Source organism: Stegastes partitus, unplaced genomic scaffold (assembly GCF_000690725.1).
Source record: "Stegastes partitus isolate 25-593 unplaced genomic scaffold, Stegastes_partitus-1.0.2 Scaffold904, whole genome shotgun sequence".
NCBI lineage: Eukaryota > Metazoa > Chordata > Actinopteri > Pomacentridae > Stegastes > Stegastes partitus.
In genome coordinates, this window is record NW_007578635.1 from 71,931 (window position 1) to 85,922 (window position 13,992).

Here is a 13,992-nt window from a genome sequence, read left to right on the forward strand (position 1 = left end):
CAATAAAATCAAAGAGGAACTCTGGTAGTGAGCCCCACAGCCAGGGTTTTTCTACAGCCACATCGAGCGCGAACTTAAAAAAAAAGCTGTTTGAGGCAGGAATCATCAGCCTCCTTCCAAAGTCCAAAGAAGTGAATAATGTGGTCAAGATATTGATGTGAGTCCTCCTCCTCAAAAGGATTTATGGGAGATGCAGGCAATGAGTCCGGGCCAGACTCTGTCTGCTGGGTTCATTCTCGGCCGGACCGTACTGTCACGGGGGGCAATCGGAGAACCCAGGAGCAGACACAGATCAGGCTGACAGGCAGGTACAGTGCAAAAGGATTTTAATAAGGCAGAAACAAAACTGAAAACTAAATGCAAGGGTGTAGACTAAACAGAGTGGGAAACAGAACGAAACAAATAGACAGAATTCAAAAAAGGACGAAACTACAAAACCAGAGAAAACTCCAACTAAGAACGGAGGGGGAAACCTAACGGATTCTAAGTTACAAAAGATCAGGAAAACTCACACAAACAGGAATAATCACTAAGGAGGGAAAACAGAGGGGGCAGACAGGCTCAGGGAAATGCAAAGTGGAGACTGGCAGAAACGTGCAAATGTAATGTCTATGATCCGGCGGCTTGTGGTGGAATGAACCGAGTATTTACAGGAGCAGTAGTGATAGTGTGCAGGTGAGTCCGAAGTTGCAGCTGAGGGTGATTGTCCTGATTAGAGCCAAGATGCACAGGGGCAGAGAGGGAGAGGCAGACAGGAGGGAGAAAAAGAGGGAGACAGGCAAGGGCTGGGGGGTCATGACAAAAGGTTCATCAAAATCAGATGTTTAGAGTGTTTTCATACATGTATTTTGTTCTTATACCTGAGACTCTGTGACAATCAGAATAATTTGACTTTTTATTATTATTTCTGATCATTTCCAGCAGCTTCATCCCAAACAGCGAATCGCCTCAGTGAAGATCTGTTTCTTTCTTACTCTGTGTGTGTGTGAGCTCTGTGGGCACGGCAGGCTCTTAGGTTTCCAGGTGTTTGTGCAACGCGCTGACCTGAACTGGAAAATCTTGTTCCTGACTGCGTACTCGTAGAAGGAATCCAAGGCCGTCACCGTGTACGACACGTTGAACTCTTCCCCGTTGGTGACTTTGTCTGGAGGCCGCTGCACCCAGGCCATCTCCAGCCCTGCCGGCACACGGGACGAGCACACGCCTTCAGAGCGTGCACACACACACACACACACACACTACACATGTTCTGTTTGCAACTATGATTTATGGAGCCCCACCTCCAAAGACGCTGGAGCTACGTCTGTCTGCTTCCTTGTCAGACGGAGCAGATTTTACACTCACTATAGACAAAAGGCGTACAGGTGTTCAGTGAAACTCACCTCCGCAGCTGATCATGTTGTAGTCGTTGGGGCTGTTGATCGGCCAGCAGTCGTACTCGGTGTTGTCCAGGTCGTGCCAGCAGTTCACTCCCTGCAGACGTGACATTGAGGGTTTTTTTAGGCATTTTTGTTGCGCATGAACAAATTTTAAAAGCCTGATTTGTGTAGAGCAGCTTATCAGTGAGTCTAAGACGACATGAAAGGAATTTAACTGGGCTTTTCTAGTTTATTTAATCTAAATGTGTTTTTTTAACTTCTGCTTTGTCTAATTGTTATTTTCAGACTTGAACAACTGAGAGTTCACTCAAGTCAATAAATTAAGTTTAGAAAACATTAAACTAGCACGTAAAAAGACTTCCCAGGATGCATTGTCAGAGAGTTTAACTGTAGTTTAAGAAAACAGATATGGCGGGAACTTGCAGTGTGTTTTCATTAAATTAAGTTTTCTTTTCATATGATTCATTTCATTGACCTCCAATGGATTTATAATTTATCTCTCTGTAAACGGAAGCAGCCTCACAGATTGTCTTGACTCTAGCTGAAGATAGTTTGGCTCAACATGAGACAAAAATAGTTCCATATTAAATGAAGAAGGAGTACTTAGAAAATGTAAAAAGTCTGTGTGACTTCAACCTAATATCTTGAGTTTATTGAACTTGTTTTCTCAAGTCAGTTAAATTAACTCAGCTCATTTTACGCTTTCTAACCCCTCAGAGAGCTTGAACTACCCAGAGATGCTCGTTAAATCTTTCAGGTTTCTCTACAAGTTCTGGGATTCATGATTCTTAATGTGTGCACACTATAAAACATTTAAAAATCCTTAAAATCAACTTGTCTTTTCTGGTAATGTAAATATATCGCTTCTTTCTAATTAATTGAACCTGAAATGTCAACTTCTTATTTTAGACCACTTTAGAAACTGAACTAGTTTTACATTTTTACAGCTCATATGATGACTTTGAGCTAATTAACGGATGGAGATGCAGGAAACTGACATTTTTAAGGCAGCTTGGGAAGCTAAAATGATTTCATTTGATTTTGTGAGTGTTTAAATCAACTAAACGAGAATAAAATCAGACAGCAGCAGATCCAAAAACACCATGATGAATAAATAATCCTTGTATTTTCTTATAATTAAGAAACAAAGAACAGATAGTTTATATATACCCGACAAATACTTCTACTGAATTACTGCTCTTAAGTATAGTTTAGGGAACTTCTCAGCTACTTCACTTGAGTATTTAATTTTTTATGCTACTTCACAAAGAGGGAAATATTGTTCATTTTACTCCACAACATTTATTTGACAAGTTCAGTTAAACAACGTCAACTTTAACCAAATAAAACATGAGGAAGTGTTTGTAAAAATATGATGCTTTGTACTGAATAATCATACTTGATGCAATGATAACTTAAACTGACAGAAAACTAGTCTGATATTTACGATTCAAGTTATTTTTCCTGCAAAGTGATGCAAGTTAAAACGTGAGAATTTACTGCATTTCTACTTCATTTAATTATTTGAAATTTTTCATTTTATTGTGATTAATCTTTTGTCCATCCATCCATCCATTTTCTATACACCGCTTAATCCTCATTAGGGTCATGGGGGGCTGGAGCCTATCCCAGCTGACTTAGGGCGAAGGCAGGGGACACCCTGGACAGGTCGCCAGTCTATCTAATCTTTTGTCAACAGTTTTAAAATTCAAGCTTCATGTTATTATTAATAAAACAAAAGTTACACGACTAAAGCTTTTAAAATGTAGGACTTTTGGTTTTTGTACATTAAACATTATTACTTCATTGTTTTGTCAATTTTGAGGACAGCTGGTGTGACTTTATGATCCGGGTGACTGTGGTCAAACATCCCATCATAACTTCCAATTGATTATTAACTAAATAATCAGCAGATTGATCCAATATGAAAACAATCATTAGTTGCAGTCTCAGAAAAGAATAAAATTAGTTCCACATCAACCAAATACAGCAGAGCAATGCTGCTTTACCATTAAATCATCGCAGATATCAGTGTGATAACATAAAACAGTACAATAAGTCTGCATGGAGCACTTGTAATATTTAAAGTACACTTTCCCCATTCGACTCACATACTTTTACTTAGGTAACAGTGTTTTTCGTGTAGTATTAGTGCCTTTATTTAACAGTCCGAGTGCGTCTCCAACACTGCAGGTAACCCAGCGATACACTGAAACACCACAAGCCCACTACCACACGCACACAGCAACAAATGTTTCTGACAACACAACAAAAGCAAGAGGCTCCTGAGTAATAACAGCAAATCTGAATATTACAAACTCGCTTTCTTAAACTCCTTCTGATGTGTAATAAGCAGATGGGTTTGTCTTTTTCTGCCCTGCACTCATTTAACATCAGTGTGCAGAGCATTAAAAATGTAAGAATCCGTACGAAAGCGTTTTCTGTGTGGAATTAGACGCGTTGCAGCGATATGTCAGTAAATCCTCCACAGTGTGAGATCTTACCAGCAGGAAACACAGGCAGAGGGATGCTGCTATCCGGAGAGCCATGAGGACGGATGCTGCTGCTGCTGCTGGACTCGATGTGGACGCACCGACCGAGTGGACGAGCATATCAGTGTGTGTGTGTGTGTGTGTTTGTGTGTGTGTGTGTGTGTACCCCTCCACAAATCTGTTGTTTGTTTTTTTTAAATTCTCAGACCCACCCTCTCTCTCTGTCCTCGCTCTTGTCCCTTAAATGTCCAATCAGCAGAAGAGGCTCTTCAATCACAGTTTGTGCTTCAGTTAACCTTCACCGTCCTGCAGGTCAGCAGGTCCCAGACGCACCTGAACTCACCACCAGAACCCCTTCTCTGCTACGATGAACGTCATCACTCCACTGTGCAATAACTACTTTGTGAAATAACACAATTATAACTGTGTAATTATACATTACACTGCTATATCTATCTAAATCCTGAATTCTAGGTGAAGAAAAATGCAATTAGAAAGCAAATTTCATTAAGTTACCTCAACTTAAATTTATGTTTAAATCAACTAAATTAATCACAATATTAAGTTGATGCAAGATTTTTTATTTTCGTCATAAAATGTCTTTATCAACAGAGGCTCGACCGTCTTTCTTTTTGCCAGAAAGCATAGGCAATAAAGATGGTATCTGTGAAATGCTAGATTTACTTATCTTTTTGGGGGTCACATTTCCACTCACCCTTAGTCAAAGATTATTTGATCTAGCGTGATTAGGTTCATTTTGTCTACTCCGATTATAGGTATAAGGTTTCTTTTTTTTATCAGACAATAAGTTTTTTTTTTTTTTTAGATAGGAGTCGTTTTTTACCTTTGACATGTTTCGACTGTTACTTCAGTCACCACAGATGTCAGATAATGTTTCTGAGGAAGACTCAAGTGACAGTCGAAACATGTCAAAGGTAAAAAATAGCTCCTATCCAAAAAAAAAAAAAGTACTCATTGTCTGATGAAAAAAAGAACTCTTATACCTATTATTTGATCTACTTGTAAATATTTAACTTGTCGTTTTAAGTCAAAATGCTTCAAGTTTTTCAGAACTGTTATTATTTTCTGAAATGGTCTAAAAATATAAATTAGACATTTTAAATTCAATTAGTTAGATATAGGCAAAACCCGTATATATTTGCATCAACTAGAAAAGATGAGCTGATTTGACTAAATCTTGGTGTAATCTTACATCCCAGAACTTGTAGAGAAATGTGACTGAGCTGAGTGATTTTCTTTTTTTTCCCCCTTTTTCTGCTAAACAAGTAAATCTGTAAATTACATATGATTTAACTTTGAGCTTGACCTCCGTGTGAGTTTTATTTTTACAGCACAGCGAGGGATATTTATGTCGCATCAGACGCTGATGAACGTTTTCCATCTGTTTGCCCCGAGATTAAGAACAAACCAAAAGACAGCATTTCTGAACATCTGTGAAATTTAATTGGCTTTTCAAGAATGCATAATTACAGCACAGCTGTAGAAAAAGGCTGCCACACCACACAGTTTACAGTTTATGTTTTTGGGACTGCCGAACCAGAGCGGCAGGCTGCAGTCACGACAGGTCTGCAGAGGACATATAGTCCTCGATGCAGCGTGTTCCTAATGCAAACCACATGACTTTACAGCAAGCTGAGCCTCAGCAGCCTAAACTAAACTGAGCATCATTTACATCGTGAGGATTTTCAGGGAGCGAAACGTACAATTCTTCGAGTGTCGAAGGATTCTGGTCGCGCTCAAGGGAACGGTGAGATGTTATTGTGATTAGGAATGCCGTTAAAACAGGTTACCTCCAGTCTGGGAGAGAATAAAAATGGCTGTGGGTTTGTGGTCGCAGAGGGCAAACAATAGGGCTGCATTTCAAGCATGTCGAGTTGTGTAAATTAGAGGGCAGAGTTGAAACTTTTACAGGGCTGTTGGGGAGAACAGAGGGGCTGTATGGGAATGTACACCGGATGTACTGTAGTGGGAACTGACTGAGATTTACATCTACATGCACAGAATGTACATTTTATAATCTAGACAGCATGCGTCAATGTTGGAACGCGTCACTCTTCCTTCCGACTACAACTTTTATCACGTTTCCAGATGAAAATTTTGAGATGGTGCTTACTTAAATAAATTATACTAATTTTAGGCACTTTCTTTTACAGCTCCAAGCGCTGATTCAATCAAACGTTTCAGTTGTTTTGCCTCTTTTGCCTGTAATGTAACCGACCGAATGGAGACTAGAGGTCACCGTTAATCGTCCTGAAGAGCCAAACAGCGGTGCTTCATCAGCCGCCGACTGCACAGCAAATCATGTAATTGGAGGGTCAGTTAATCCCGTTGGCGGTCTTTGTTGGTGCAATAAAATCTGCAGAGTTGTCTGAAGTCATCAGACCGAACTGTAACAATCAGGTATTATCAGTTTGTGCTGATTATCTTCAGTCCTGAGACAGTCGGACTCAGTCAAACAGGGTCTGCAGGTAATCCTAAGATTTGTTTTGGCTGATGCAAGTGCCAAGTGGGTGGTGTGTGTGTGCAGCATTTAAAAAGCCTCGCACTCGTAGCAGGTAATGCTTGGCATGTTCACTGTCTCAGGTTAGCATGCTAGCGTGTCTGTTCTTGCTCATTAGCGCTGCCAAAAAGCACAGCTGATGCCAAATGCAGATAATTTGCTTTGCAGCGATCTGAGAAGGACAGAAAACGGAACAAACGAGCCGCAGGATCATCACAGTTAATGCAATTCATCCTGAACGGTGACACATTTCAGGAGAACACATGCAACAATTGTTAAGAGCACGACAGTTAGTCGCACTTTGCCTTCTACTTTTAGTTGCTTTACTGATCCTGTAAGAGGAAATTCTCTGGACCTGGAACCTGGAACAGGTGCAGAATGGTCTGAAGGAATGATGGAGCTTCGGCGTTCCCTCAAAATAGTCCCGGTGGAATTGTTTGGTGGAACAATTGCACGCAGAGATGCCATTAAAATGTTGTTAAAAAGCTTCTAAATTTTCAGTGTGACAGTTTGCTGCTGCTTCTCGTAGTAAACTCGATTTTGAAAACAGCACCATGCAAATAACATAAACGAAGGACTAATCCACCTGAAATGAGCAGCCAGCGGTAGGCTTATACCTGCAGCCCAGTGTTCATCCTCTGGACATGAGAAATGTCAAAAACAAAGATTCATGACAAGCCATTCAGTAGTTGTAGAGACAGCTCAGTTTTAGCTACAGAGGAGGACCAACCAACTATAAAAAACAAATGAGTCGAACTGCTAGCATGGCTAAAAATTAATAAAATTATGGAATAGTATAAAAAAATATAGATTTCAGCACATTTATGCTTCTGTTTCTAAGAAAGAAAGAGAAAAAAAAACCACATAATATATATGTTTGATGCATTACAAAAACAAAAAATCTCCAGAGTTACACAACAAAGTCAGTGAGTTTGAGGATTTTTAAAAAGTCACGCTGCAAAAAGCCACTGGAGCCATAAACCTTTCCACTCATGCGCTACGCTCCCAAGGTGAAAATTAAACAGCTTTAACGACGTCCTCTGCAGCAGAAGTGACATAAATAATGTGGGAGTCACAGTCCGTTCAGTCAGATCCTCTTCGGTTCCTGCAGGAATCCAGTGTGTCGCAACGTCTTCTTACAGCCGGTCAGGTGAGCAGCTGTTTCGTCAGAGCGACAGCAGCCATCCAGCGAGGTGACGTGGAAACACGCTACAGGGCGAACGGGTTTGCCTCCGTGAGGTGCCGCAGGTGGGAGTTCATCTGTTTGATGAGCTGATAAAGGAGACAGATGGAAGTGGAGAGGAGTGACTGCTGTCTCGTCCCCAGAGGCAAAACTGCTTAACAAAAGGAGGCGGGTTGGGATTCTATAACCGGAATTAAATATGCAGAAAACGATCCAGTCAAGCCACAAGTCGATGCATACAGTAGAGCCGTTTACAGAATATCTTAAAAACTGACAGAGAGCCTACAGTTTTAGAATTCCTGGCTACAGACAAGTTATATTTCCTGACTACTTCCTCCATTACAGTATTTCTTCTTGGAAAAGCTACACGTGAAGTAAACCTACAGGATGAGTCAAGCAGATATACACAAGTTTATATTGGGGAGAAAGTCACGTGATTTTTACCCTGTAAATGTAAAGCCGACTTTTTCGATATCGAGGATATTTAAATAACCCACAGGGATGAAACGAGGAAGATGGAACAGCAACGGGAATCTCCCATTGCACAACGATTCCTGTTGTTGTGTAATCGGACAATGAAATCCTGTCAAAACAGCACATCTCAACATCCATTAGGGGGATTAGTAGTGCATGAAGATCCCTTATCTCCGTCTGACCACAACCCTGCAGCGTCTCTTTAGGAAAACACCACAGAGACCAACTGCAGACAAAGTGTGCAGCTTCAAGTCAACTCCAATCTGTGTCCTCACAAGTCCAGTCCGATTTGGACAGAAAGAGATCCCCCCTCAGGTCTTGAGAATTCCCTGATCGTCGCTCTTCATCTCCTCCGAGGGCGGCTGGCTGTTGACCGTGTCCTGGCCGGAGCTCAGCGGCCTGGAGTTGGCCTTCGTCGACCGCTGCCGCCGAGTGCCGTTGCCGATGCAGCGCATGAGGTTCTTGAAGGTCATCCACATTTCCTCGTCCTTGTAGGAGTAGATGCAGGGGTTCATGACGGAGTTGAGCACGGCCAGGAGCAGCAGCCAGCGCTTCAGCTTCATCACTTGGCAGCTCTGACAGTTGAGGCCGTCCAGCAGCAGAACCACCAGACCGGGAGTCCAGCAGAACACAAAGGCCCCTGCACGAAAACAAAGAAGTCACACACGGTTACTTTCAACACTTGAACACGAAGCATGAAGACGGAAACCTGGGAGTTGTTTTTGATCAAAACCTCAACTTTAAATAACACATTGTGACTCGGGTTCAATTCTGCCACCTGCAAAGTAGAAACAAAGCCAAAGTCAAACCAATATTCCCTAAAAAACAAAGTAGGAACTCACAGTTCACCTGAATGAAGGATGCAGCGATCAACCAGTTACTGACAAACACTCCAGAAACACACCGACTCTCCATTCACCACACAATGTAATCTAAGATTGTCTTGACAACCTTCAAATCTCTACTACTCTGAACTTTAAACACATTATTCTGCACCTCTGCCTCTCAGATTACAGAATAAATTACCGTTTAAAGTCCTAAAGTGAAGGTTTAAAACAAAGGAGGACCGTGTTGCTACTGTTTTAGCCTGAAACATTCAACCACCCACTGCTACCAACAGACATTTGTGCGCTTTCTAATGTTTTATTATCTTTACTAAAGTTTTATTGTCTTCTTTTATTGTTGCTTTTTATTTGAATGTTTCAAAAAGCGTCTCCAGCGTTGACAGTTGCTACAGAAATAAAGTTTTTATTATGATTATTACTGTTTGTTTAGTTTAAAAGTTTACAAGAAGGGAGATTGTTATAGTTTTTGGTCTATTTCTGGGCATCACGTCTAATAATTATAAACAACTTTATGAAACAATGAAAATCGAGGTATATTGTATTAATTAGCGAACTCTAAATGTGACATTAAAGCGATTTTATCACCTACTGACAGACTGATATTGTTATTATTTATATATACAGTTTCATTTTAACGTTTATGACCACCAGTAAATTGTAAATCCAAAATTTAAGCGACTTGTTAGTAAGATAATTTCCCCTTCTTGAAGGATCAACTAGAATAAAGGTTTTAAGTGAACCCACAAGCTGACAACCTGCATTTTTAAACACCCTTATAATATCATGTTGTTCTGATCTGTAAAGCACCAACAAAGACTTTAATAGGCGTTAAAATCCCCACTGACAAGAAATCCTGACTCCATTGTGGTTGCAGCCGCGAAGCTAAAGTGTTCTGTTTCTTACTGGAGGGCAAGTTTCAGTTGATTTATTGATTCATTCGTTCATTTATCAACCAGTCCTCAAGGTTTTGGATGAATCAATTAATCACCGTCTATAAAATAAAAAAGTCTTTCGAACCAAAGATGCTCATTTTCAGATGCTAAACATTAAGTATACGAACTAATTCTGACTGTATTTGGTCCATTATTTAAGGTGAAACTCAGACTTGAATGTGATTGTTGCTTCAGTGAACTGCAGCAGAGTAACAGGGTTCTGATGGCGCCGCGACATGCAGCCACAGGTCAGCGCCACAATGTGATTATTGTGTTAAATACTTAACTCTGTGTGTTTGCTGAATAATACAGTCGGTCACGCGGCTCCCGGAGCAGCCAATTAGCGATCTACTCCCGACATGTTTAGGCACAAAACAGAATTACAAAGAGATTTTGGGAACTGAAAGGAAGCCACAAGCTGCGACTTGTCTGCACCACCAGCATCTCTGCGGCTTTAATGCGTCTGCAGAACAACAATGTGCACGATTCCACCGCTCGGCCTCCGGACGCAAACAAAGGGCGTCTGGTGCAAAGAGTTGATCCAAGCGTTCTCCTGAAAAGTCTGATAGTTTCCTCCTTTTCATGTTGAATTTCTATTTTCACATCCTTCCGCTGGTCTTTTCTTTCACGGTCTTTGATGTTTAAAATAACTAACTGATCGAGAGCCCATTAAAGGGCCAGTTTTTGATGTATTCCACAAGTTTAGAAGTGGACTTTCTCGCTCTTTAATCTCTGACAAAGAGAAAAACAGAGCAGCAGCAACACACGTTTCCAACATGTGTTCTGTTTGGTGTTCATTCCACGACGGCGGCCGCGCTCGGAAAAGAATGAAAACACAAAGTGAATCTGCCTGCAGCGCTCTCAGATATGACACCATTAAACGACTTTACGAGAACGCCACGGTACGAAGAGCAAGCACGAATGTGAGAAAAGTCGTTTCTTCTACTTAGTTGTGAGAAACTGGAGTAATGTAATTAATTTAAGCGCCAAATCGTACGTGAATCTGCCATTTCCAGCCCTTTTTCTCTCATTCATTTCACTCGGGAGTTGACGAAGCATGTGTGAGTTACATGAACTGGTTTGTCCAGTTTCTGCTTCACGCCTGCAACAAGAACTCAGCTTTATTCCTGATCAGTGCATCCTGGAGACTTTGACCTGACTGCATACCTCCTGATGTGTCCTTTTCTCTCAGATATTCACTGACATCACTTATTACATAAAAGACAGAAATCTTTACTTTTTTTTTTTTTGCACTTGAGGTTAAAGGTTTCCAAACCACAATCTGGGGACCTGTGATGTTGCATTCGTACGAGCTCAACTTCAGCTGAGATTCAAGCACAGAGATGTAAAAACAGCTTTTTCTGTCAACTCTCTGAGCAGAGGGGCGCTTTAGAGATGACACTTGTGTACTTCCACAACTACATCTGAAAGCAATTGACAAAGTCCTCAAGTATAGGTTCTCCCTTTTTTTTTCTTTTTTTTTTCTCTGGGTGGGGAGGAGGGGAGGCTCGCCGAAGGCCGGTGTGGTGGACGGTTCGCCACACAGGCTGAGCGGCAGTGTCCTTGCAGGCAGAGATAATTACACAGCAGCCTGGAATAAAGTGTGTACAGACGCAAACAGCTCCTGCAGCACTGAGCGCCTTTATTCTGAAGGGCGACTCTGCAACCATCAGTCCTTATCTGGGTGATTGTATGAGTGGAAACCAAGAACACTGAGATGAGCTCATGTGACCTGCAGGGAAATCTAAAGTTCATTTCTACCTCTGCACATTGTGGTACTTGAATATTCTTCCAATGACCTGTGTTGGCGCTTCAGGAGAATCTCCTTGTACTGTCCTTTTTTTAAAAAAAGCAGCTTTAAATACTCTATTGTGAGGTATCCGGTTGCAGCATCTAAACAAAGGGAACCTGGAGATCATATCTGACATCTGGGAAGGGAAAATGCACGAGGAGAAAAGAAGGTTCGGACTTTTTGTGGGAAAGCAACCGAGCGCTGAATGGTTCATCAGTTTGTTCTGTTAGTGGATTATAATTAATCTAAAAAAAATGGAAATCAATTATTAGTTTGCAAACTTTATCAGTTAACTCAAGTCCCGGTTATTCAGAAAGTTGACAATTGAACCTAGCAAGTTTAAATATATTTGGCATTTAAGCCCTATTAAAGGTATATAAAATACTACTTTAGCTGCAGTGTTATTAATTTTGGAGATGAACCAAACTAATTTTACACCAGTACCAAACATTCTGTAGTCGCAGCTTCTTAAAAGTGACGATTTTCTGTTTTAAAATCCAGAAAATGAATATAGTTTTGGCTGTTTTAAGGCAAAATGAACAACTTAAGGAGTCACCTTGGGATCTGGAAACCTGTGATAGTTGTGATTTTTACTCTAATTTCACATTGTATTGGTTTAATGATCGAACCATCAAACAACAGGATAAGTGATGAAGTATTAATGACTATTTAAGCCAATGGGCAAGAAAGTAAATCAGAAATGAAAGGAGAGAAAAAAGAGGAGCAACCTTTTGGTCGTTTGACTCATTTGAGATTTCCTAAAATCAGTGACGAGCTGCTGACACATTTACTGAACGCATGTTTGAATCAGGCGTGTTCAGCAGCGAACTGGTGAGAATCCCACAGCTGCTGACTCACCGGTGCGTCACCAGACAACAGATCTGCACCTACCGAGCACCACCATGACCGTCTTGATCAGCTTGATGGGCGTCCTCTTGCGGTTGATGGAGCCGCTGGTGTGCGGCATCAGCACCGACGTCTTCTTCTTGACGTAGGCGTAGATCCGCATGTAGATGACCACCATGACGAGGAACACCACCAGGTTGGAGACGGACCAGAAGATCAGGTAGCTCCGGCTGAAGATGGGCGCCAGCTGGGAGCATTTGCTCAGGTTGCAGATGCAGTTCCAGCCCAGACTGGGCACGGCGCCCATGAAGATGGAGATGGCCCACACCAGCACGATGAGCAGCGTCACCCTCCTCTTGGTCAGGTTGCTGTGGACCTTCCAGTTCATGACGGAGATGTAGCGCTCCAGAGCGATGACCAGCAGGTTGGCCAGCGACGCCGAGAGGCTGATGTCCAGGAGGCCCTGGCGGATGAAGTATCCTCGGACCGTCAGCTTCCGCGACACCGGACCCGTGTTGAACATGAGGTACACGTAGGCGATGCCGGCCAGGAAGTCGGAGGCGGCCAGGTTGGCCAGCAGGTAGTAGAAGGGGTAGTGGAACCTCTTGTTGGTGACCACGGCGGCGATGACCATGGCGTTGGAGACCAGGATGAAGCAGCAGAAGAGCGAGCCCACCACCTGCACCAGGATGAGCTGAGCCGAGTCCCACTTGTCGTCGCCGCCGCTTTTGTTGTAGAAGAAGCTCATGGACTCATTGTAGTGACAGCTGTGGTTGGGCTGCGCCATTTCAGAGGCGAGTCTGCGGACGCAAAAGAGGGGAAGTGGAACCGTTTATCACGTTGTCTTAATATCACACGATTTAACTCAAAAATGGTCAACTAGCCAGCAGCTACAGACTGGGTTCTACGTTTAGAGGTTCTTTTCTGGAACTAAAACCTCAGCAGTTGAAGCCAGTTTGAATCAGAGTCAGTACAAAGTTTAACTCATAATTACATCTGTTTTGATAATTATGCAAAGAAACAACCAGAACTTAATTTAACAAATGACTCACAACAAGTTTCCACCACGTCTGTTTCCTCAAATTACAAAAAAACCAAAAACCTCCCAGGGGAGTTTCAGCTCTCTAACAATGCATCCTTATACTCCAGCTTTGTTTCTTTAATTTGTAAGTTGAATGAGCTCTTAGCCGTTCATTCATTCAACTCGTCATTTTAGGCCAAAAGTGGCTCAAATTAGAAGAAGTTCTAAAGTAGTCTGAGACACATTCTAAGTTCAATTACCTATAAAACAGCAAAACTCACATAGTTACATGAAGTAAACTAGAAAAGTTCTTTTACCCTCCTGTCCAGCACATGTGACACCAACGAACCCTGTTTACTGGGAATGATCCCTCCACTGTGTCTACTCAGCACACATCAGAGATTACGTGGCTGCAATCTTTGTTTGTCTTCATTAATGACCAAAGGAATGTCTTTCAAGGACTTTAAAATGCACATTTGGGGAATTCCGCCTCTTAAATTTGAGCAA

At 41.8% G+C, this 13,992-nt stretch overlaps 2 protein-coding genes across 2 annotated transcripts in view; both read right to left on the reverse strand.

Moving 5' to 3' along the window:
- LOC103366084 (atrial natriuretic peptide receptor 2-like) overlaps window positions 1-1,488 on the reverse strand; it is an 18,814-nt gene extending 17,326 nt beyond the window's left edge. The window contains exons 1-2 of the mRNA XM_008293713.1: window positions 1,383-1,488; window positions 1,045-1,177 (exon numbers count right to left, since the gene is read on the reverse strand). Of these exons, the coding sequence (XP_008291935.1) occupies window positions 1,045-1,177; window positions 1,383-1,488 (239 nt within the window). The remainder of the gene's footprint in view (window positions 1-1,044; window positions 1,178-1,382) is intronic.
- Window positions 1,489-5,312: 3,824 nt separating this feature from the next.
- lpar3 (lysophosphatidic acid receptor 3) overlaps window positions 5,313-13,992 on the reverse strand; it is a 9,604-nt gene continuing 924 nt past the window's right edge. The window contains exons 2-3 of the mRNA XM_008293692.1: window positions 12,510-13,264; window positions 5,313-8,689 (exon numbers count right to left, since the gene is read on the reverse strand). Of these exons, the coding sequence (XP_008291914.1) occupies window positions 8,361-8,689; window positions 12,510-13,251 (1,071 nt within the window). The 5' untranslated portion in view covers window positions 13,252-13,264 and the 3' untranslated portion in view covers window positions 5,313-8,360. The remainder of the gene's footprint in view (window positions 8,690-12,509; window positions 13,265-13,992) is intronic.